This window comes from Phragmites australis, chromosome 21 (genome assembly GCF_958298935.1).
Source record: "Phragmites australis chromosome 21, lpPhrAust1.1, whole genome shotgun sequence".
Lineage (NCBI taxonomy): Eukaryota > Viridiplantae > Streptophyta > Magnoliopsida > Poales > Poaceae > Phragmites > Phragmites australis.
In genome coordinates, this window is record NC_084941.1 from 20,826,717 (window position 1) to 20,834,885 (window position 8,169).

Below are 8,169 nucleotides of genomic sequence, written 5' to 3' on the forward strand. Positions count from 1 at the left end.
TTTCCCGATGGAGGCATGAGCGCAGAGAGGAACCATCTAGAAACTTTCACCCAACCCACCTCCGGTGAGCATTCCGCTGCCGGCATCCATTTTCTTTTGACCGGAGGAGACAACCTAGTCTCCTTCAAGGGCGGATTCAGCTTGCATTTGGATCCCTTGGATCCAAATCACACCTCCTTTCCTACCTCTATTTGAAACAAGGTTAGGACCTTGTTTTTTTGGCTCGCAATCTCCGGTGAGAAAGAGTCGATTCGGGGCGATAAAAGGGGAACCCTTTAGCGGATCTACCTGCCCTTGGTCATTTTTTCTTATCGGGGAAAGGTAGCAAGATTTGCTTAGGCAGGAATCTTGTTCAAGGCGAAGGGAGAAGATGGCTGGTAAGGCAAGGTTTTTTTGGAAATCTAAGATAGAGGCAAAAAACCAAGGAGGATCAGGAGCAGGGAAAGGATCTGATGAAGGAGTGACAACAATGTTCAAGAGATTGAACTTGGTAGCATGAGAAGATGAGAAATTAGTGATGTTAGATGAGGAGGACGAAGAAACACCACCACTTTTCTTAGTCATAGGTAAGGTCTTGACCCCAAATGTACTTCAGTTATAGACCATTATAGGGGCTACGAAGCCAGCTTTGGGAAACCCACGAGGACTGAGAGCAAGAATGGTAGGAGACAACATGTTTATAGCTGATTTCATGATAGAGGCTGATAAAGAGAGAGCACTGGATGGAACCCCATGGCTAGTAGGTCGGCATGCGGCGCTATTGTAGGATTTTGAGAAGAACCTTAGACCTTCAAATATGTGATTTGTAGCAATGCATATTTGGGTTAGAATCATGGATATTCCATTTAAGTGGATGAATAAGAAGAAAGGTTGGAAGAAGAAGGTGCCATCTTTTGCACAAGCAGCAGCAACATCAAATTGGAGTGGACCATCAGTTTGTAGTGATTCTCACTCCAATTCAAAAGGAAGATCGGTGGAGGAATCTCATAGTCGGCTATCAGAGAGAGACAAAGGAAAAGTTGATGAAGAAGCCACAAGCCCTCTCAAAAAGGTGGAGACATAGGTGCACAAAGAGATTCCGGAGAGTAGTGTAAGCAAGGCACTATTTATGAGCCAAAGCTAGGACAAGGCTGCAGGGGGGAAGGAAGAGGAAACCGTTGAAGATTAATAATATCCGGTAGCAACAATGTGGTAAGATTGTAGGAAGGATTAGGATGCTAGAGAATGCAAGAAACTTGGCCTTAATTCCTGCAGGAGACTCAGGTGAAATGAGATTGGAGTCGAGTTCACTTGCCATGGTGGAGCTGTAACAGAATGAAATGGAGGGTGCCAAGAAACCGAAGAAGGAATTCCCACTTTTCAAAGCACAATCAGTGGAGGCTGCCTGTGTGGAGCAGCCCTGCCGGGCGCCATGAAAACCTTATGTTGGAACTGCCGAGGGTGTGGGCAACTCGAGGCAGTTCAAGAGCTCCGCCTGCTAGTGGAGTAGCACAACCCAGAGATTGTCTTCCTCTCGGAGATGAACATGTCAGCTGATAAGGCAAAGACACTGAGATTTCATTTAGGCTTTGAAAATGCAATTGGTGTGAATAGTGATGGTTTTAGTGGAGGTTTAGTCTTGATGTGGAGAAAAGGCATCATTATGCGGCAGATAACCATAAATAGCTTGCATATTGATGTCTGGGTGCACAGTGAGGACTTGAGAGGTGGGGAATGGAGGTTTACAGGATTTTATGGGCAACCCAAATGTCAAAACAGGAAAGAATATTGGTACCTCCTAAAATTCCTAAGGAATGCAAGTGACCTGCCCTGGATTTGTGCAGGGGATTTCAACGAGGTATTATCAAAGGAAGAGCATTTTGGAAGAAATGAAATGGGGGAATGGAGAATAGATGGATTTAGAGAAGCAGTACAATATTGTGGCTTCTCAGATCTGGGCTATACAGGCCTTCCATACACATGGGACAATGGGCAAGAAGGAGAGAAGAATGTGAAGGTTCGCTTGGATAGAGCACTAGTTGATGAAAAGTTTATTAAAAAATTTGGCGACACAAGAGTGATACATGTGCAAACTTCAGAATCAGATCATTGTGCACTCTTGATAGATATTGAAAGGCGAAATATTGTGGAAAGGAGGAAAGCAGATTGACTATTTAGATGTGAAAACATGTGGAGACATGATCCAAGCTATAAAGAGCTAGTAAAAAAATTCATGGACCTGCAATAGAGATGGACTTCGAAATGTGATGAAATCTCTATCATCCAAGTAGGAGTCATTACAAAAATGGAGCTATGAATCGTTTGGCTCTGTTCATGGTTGACTAAAAAATTTAAGGAAGCAGTTGGAAGATGAGAGAAACAGCAACTGACATTCAGTACCTTCTAGGGAGGAAAATTGCTTATTAATCAAATTTCAGAACTTTTAGCCAGAGAAGAAATAATGATTCTTCAAAGATCAATAATACAATGGCTAACTGAATGAGATTGAAATACAACTTTCTTTCATTCAAGATGCAGAGAAAGGGCAAGACAAAATAGGATCTCCTCACTTCAACGGTCAGACGGAACGGTATGCCATAAACATAATGAATTAGAAGACATTGTGTCGGTGATATGGGATCCGGGGGTTCCCGAGACCAGGACAGCGCGGTACCACATGGCGCCTTCCGTCGGGGGCCACCTCCCCGAGGACCCGAGGGAAGCACGGTCCGGGAGTGGGTGCTCGAGGTCAGGAGCAGTTGGTCCCCCAGCACCCAGAGAGCCCCGAGCACCCGGCAAGCCCCATGCCGGTGGACCCCACAGGGACTCCACGATGAGGTGTCGGTCAGTGGGAGGCCCCATGCCACATTTAATGGGGAGCGTGCACGGTCACATCCAACCACTCTCCCCCACGCCTGTCGTTCTGAATACGTCAGTCCTTACCGTCGCCTGGCAGAAAGGTGTAGGCTCAATTAATACGGCAGGTCCCATCGCATGTCCCCTCGCAGGGCCCATGAAGAAAGACGGCTTGAAGATATCTTTGATGGGTCCGAGGCTTATCGCCCTGTTACATCAGACCGCGTCAGACCTACTCTGACCAAACGGGCATGAGAGAGTACTCAGAAGCTGGCCGGTGGGCGCCCCTGCGCCTGCTAAAGCTGGAACGCGAAGATCGATAGAACCGTCCGAGGGATGTATTTTCAACCCTCTGTAATATCAACTGTAGACCAATGATATTCACTTTCCATTTATTTTTTACGGAAACTTGTGCTCTCGTTCTAGGCACTCCCTGAAGGGCCTCCCCCCCGGGTAGATAAAGGGGGGAGCACTTTGTAGGGGAGGACAATGGGAGCACTTTGTAAAAGGAGAGATAGAAGATAGGAGAGACGAAAGGAGAGGAGCATTGACAACATACTAGACACACAAGAGCAATTTTAAAGGGGAGAACAACACTACAACTGGGCTTAATAAAAAGAATTGGAGATGGGAACTCAACTAATATCTGGGAAGATAGATGGATACCAACTGTTCCAGGTGGTAAACCCATTTGCAGATGTTACAATGGTATCCGAACTTAAGAATGCAGAAAGGGATAAATGGGATATCCATAAGGTACACAACAATTTATTACCCATAGATGCCAATGAAATTCTCAAAATTCCCTTAAGGAAACTTAACCATGATCTTTGGGCCTAGAATGAAGAAAAATATGGATTGTATACAATCAAGTAACCTTACATGCTCCTAGCAAACCAATCAAGATTTAATGACCACCACTGAATAAATAATGCATTGTGCTCCGATTCTAAAAGCAATAAAATCTGGAGAAAGTTGTGGAGCATCTCAGTCCCTCCAAAGGTACGTACTTTCTGGTGGCATGTTATTAAAGGTTTTGTTCCTATGCATGCAATTTTTTTGAGAACGTTCAAGGATCTCTACAAAATAAAGCTCCCCAAACTATATCAATTAACGTGGGCACAAGATATCTTAGACACCTCCATTTGTGAAGCTGAAAAGGCTAGTTATATATTATGTGGCATGTGGGCAATATGGAATGCACGCAATGCTCGACTACATGGTGGGTCTTTAGGCAAATTACATCAAGCAAGTAGATGGGGCATATGATAGAGCAGCAGATCTCATTCTGAGTGCAAGAACATCTCAATCAAGTGGAAAAATGAAAATTCAAGCTCACTGGCAACAACCATAGGAAGGTTTCTATAAGATAAATATTGATGATGCTTATAATGTAGACGAAATGAATGGGGGCATGTGGAGTAATAATAAGAGATGATCAAAGCCACATAGTGGCAGCAAGCAGCACTTCGCATGAATTTGTCCCTGATGTATTGACAATTGAAGCATATGCCTGTAGAGATAGAGCGAAATTGATGAAAACTTAGAGCATATCTCAAGTTGTAATGGAAACATATTCTATGGAATTTAAATCGCTATGGAAATCGAGGCACCATCGAGCTAGTATTCTACCAATTATAAATCAAATCCAAGAGCTTATTGAAGGATCTAATTATTTTGAAATTTGTCATGTTAAAAGGGAAGCAAATGAAGCAACTCATAAACTTACTAAATTTGCTTCTTCTTCTACTCCGGAGTGTGCCTGGAAAAATCAGGTGTCGGAATGCATCTTTCGTTGTAATAAACATGATTGTATTTCTGTTATGAGTTAATGGATATTCTTGATCTGATTTTAAAAAAAAACCACGTTTTCCATCACCTCAACTATAGGAAGCGTGTATAATATAGGACACCATTTTACAACTAACCTGTGTGAATGCATGGATTATCGACTAGTAAAGTTGTGATCCTACGAGAGGTAGGAAAAACACAACAAAGTTTCAATACTCGATATGAAAGAATTTTAATATCTTGAATACCTAAAAAAGGGTCTACCACAGAGAGAAAAGGTCTATCAACCAAGAACAAGGACAGTCAGGACCCATTCTCAAGCTTTCTCTTTTACCCAGGAAACAGGGATCATACCAAAGCGAGGTAAAGTAACTTGCTGCTGTAAGTACAGTCTTAGCACCTCCCCAGAGATTCCCTCTCCCCTCCCCCTCTCTCCACCACTTTTGTACACTCAAGGGTGGTGGGGCTGGTGCTTGGTGTCTCCTGGCATTCTTTTCTCTCTCCCCCTCTCCTTTCTCTCTTGGTATCTCCCCCTTGTCAACCGAATGGTTACACTTCCGCACAGGTAGTAACTGCACTGCTCTGACACAAGTGACACTGTACACGCTTCTTGCTCGTGCTTGCAGTTGGAGCTGTAGTTATCACTAGTCCCTGCATTGCATCAAGAAGCATCAATGGGGTTGGCAAGATCTATCGCCGTTCTTGTGCTCGTGTTCTTGGTCTTGTGGAGAGGTAACAAATTTGGGCTAAATTGATGCTTCATTCTTGTTTGAGATCTTGCGAGGTCATCTGCAATGGCGGAAAAGCAAGCTGAAGGATTTGTATTTCTTGGTGTGCTGTTGCAGAGGGGGAGGCGGCGACGTTCACGTTCGTGAACCGGTGCGCGGACACGGTGTGGCCGGGCGTCCTGTCCAACGCTGGCAGCCCACGGTTGGAGCCCACGGGGTTCGAGCTCCCGCCGGGCGGGGCGCGCGCTGTGCCTGCGCCGTCGGGCTGGTCCGGCCGCATGTGGGCGCGCACCGGCTGCTCCCAGGACGGCGCCACGGGGCGGCTCGTCTGCGCCACGGGTGACTGCGGCTCCGGCGCAGCCGAGTGCGGGGGCGCGGGCGCCGCCCCGCCCGCGACGCTGGCCGAGTTCACGCTCGACGGCAGCGGCGGACTGGACTTCTACGACGTCAGCCTCGTGGACGGGTACAACCTGCCGGTGCTGGTGGAACCCTCGTCCTCGTCCGGCGGGGGCGGCGGTCCCGCGTCATGCGCAGCGGCGGGGTGCGCCGCGGACTTGAACGCAATGTGCCCCGCCGAACTCCGCGCGGGCGGTGGCGCGGCGTGCCGGAGCGCGTGCGACGCGTTTGCGCGGCCTGAGTACTGCTGCAGCGGCGCGTTCGCGTCCCCGGCGGCGTGCCGGCCGACGGCCTACTCGCAGGTGTTCAAGAGCGCGTGCCCGCGCTCCTACAGCTACGCGTTCGACGACCCCACCTCCACCTTCACCTGCGCCGGCGGCCCCGATTACACCGTCACCTTCTGCCCCGGCGCCACCCCAAGGTCCGTCCTTTGTTCTCTCTCCACCCATTGCGCAAATAATTGGCCATGAGCATTGCAATTTCTTGAGAGAAGAAGAAAAGGCAGAAATGAATCGAGGTTTGGCATTGTTTTTCTGCCAATTCGGTCTGGATCTTGGCTGGTTGTTTGCCTGTGAAGTGGGGTTGATCTGCTGCTGCTCTTTTACCGCTGTCTGCTAGGGTACACAGCCTGCTGTCTTCTTTCTCTCGCTCTGTTGTCCTTTACCTCCTCTTGTCACTAAAATTATCAGAGATTTCTGATATACTGCAAGAGTTTCAGCCATTAATTCACCCATTATCACCTCGTCTCACAAGATTGCCATTATCAGAGATTTCCGATTTTTCTGTGAGAAGTTTAAGCAATTAATTAAGCCATTATCGACTAATGCAAGCTATTTATCTTGTGTGCTTAAAAAGGGGGAAAAGGCTTGGAGAGGAGATTAGCAGATAAACAACATAAGATATTGGCATGATCTTTTCATCTTTAGTTTAGCAGAGCCAAGCTTTTTTTGCCGTTGTTTTTCCACTTGTTTTCTATTCAGCCTGTGAACTCATCATGTGCTCTTGTTGCTGTCCGTCACGTGAGCCCAGCCAGAAGTCGACGACCATGCCGGGCACGACGGGGACGCCGATGACGGTGCCGGGGGCGACAGCAATGCCGGGCGCTACGCCCACGACGACCGTACCAGGGACGACGGCAGTGCCAGACGCGACGCCGACGATGGCGACTCCCACGGGGACCATGCTGCCGGGGACGACGTTCACCGATGCCACCCCGGACAACGCAATGCCGATGGGCGGCGAGGCCGGCCTCGGCGTCGAGGGCGGGAACGAAGGTGGCGTGCTCCTCGGCAGCAGCAGCGGCGCCGGCGGCGTCTCCTGGCTCGCCAACATGGCCACCGGCGACGTGTCCGCCGCTGCCGGCCCACAACTGGATGCGCCGTCGGTGGCAGCGTTGCTCTGCCTCCATTTGCGGCTGCTGCTGCTGTAGTGGCCGCGATTCTTCCGTCACGAGCTGGGAACCGGGAGGCTGGTGGGGGATCGGAATCTGGATGGCATGGATGCGGAATAGGGAACAATTTGCGGATCTGGGTGGGGGGATTTGAGATTACAGCAATGGAGTAATAGCTTGCAGCGTTGCATGACAATGGTTTTTGATCTGTTGTGACTGTAGTCTGTAGTGTGCGTGTAGATGATTACTATTAATTGGTGATTAGATAATTCCAGGATTAGATGCTTTCGGTTACTGGAGTTTGGAGTACTAGTTGAGTTCAGAGGAGAAATGCATGTATGGGCATTGATTAAGTTAATTCTTCTTGTGCTAGCTGCTCTTCGTTGTTTAAGCTGTTCGTGGGCTCGTGGCTCGAGCCTGTCGAGTAGACGGGCAGGAGCAAAGCATGGGGAGGGAGTGAGGGTATGTTTTGATGATGTCTAACTTTATCCTATCACATTTTAGTGTCATATATTCTTAAATATATATTTAGGTTAATATTATAACTATGGTGTATTAAATTTTCTTAGCTGTTTGCCCTCATAAGATATAGATTCATTTTTATGTTAAACTTTATTAGAAGTGTGATGTTTATTTTCTTAGCCACATTTTGTCTAACTTTAATTATAGCATAGTTAATTACGGAAGCCAATCTTATAAAATTTTATTCAGAAGTCTTGTGAGATTTTATTTATATTATTTATTTTATAATTTAATAGTTAGATGGAAGATAAAATAATAGATACATGGAGATTAGGATATTCCGGGATGGAGGTGGGCAAAAGATCGAGACAAAATTGCGAGGACGGGATGGGCCGCAGTGGGTTCGCTGCTTTCAAGTGAGGAGGCGAAAGGTGATGCGCTGTGCGAGTGCGATGTGATGGGCATTTACCCCCGGCCTCCTCGGCTCGGACGTCGGACCCAGCCATCGTCCTGGTGAGTTCGACTCTAATAATAATTTCTCCAAATTTCCGAATGAATCAATCAGTC

At 47.4% G+C, this 8,169-nt stretch overlaps 1 protein-coding gene across 1 annotated transcript; it reads left to right on the top strand.

The window, feature by feature from the left end:
• The first annotated feature begins 5,072 nt into the window (after positions 1-5,072).
• Positions 5,073-7,531, top strand: LOC133904160 (thaumatin-like protein 1). The gene is made up of 3 exons (XM_062345670.1): positions 5,073-5,358; positions 5,472-6,171; positions 6,780-7,531. The coding sequence occupies exons 1-3, from the start codon at positions 5,301-5,303 to the stop codon at positions 7,177-7,179; spliced, it is 1,158 nt and encodes a 385-aa protein (XP_062201654.1). The 5' UTR covers positions 5,073-5,300; the 3' UTR covers positions 7,180-7,531.
• Positions 7,532-8,169: the final 638 nt, after the last annotated feature.

Coding starts and splice junctions, on each gene's coding strand:
- LOC133904160 (XM_062345670.1), top strand. CDS start 5,301: ATGGGGTTGGCAAGATCTATCGCCGTTCTTGTGCTCGTGTTCTTGGTC. Junction 5,359..5,471: donor GTTCTTGGTCTTGTGGAGAG/GTAACAAATTTG, acceptor GTGCTGTTGCAG/AGGGGGAGGCGGCGACGTTC. Junction 6,172..6,779: donor TGCCCCGGCGCCACCCCAAG/GTCCGTCCTTTG, acceptor ACGTGAGCCCAG/CCAGAAGTCGACGACCATGC.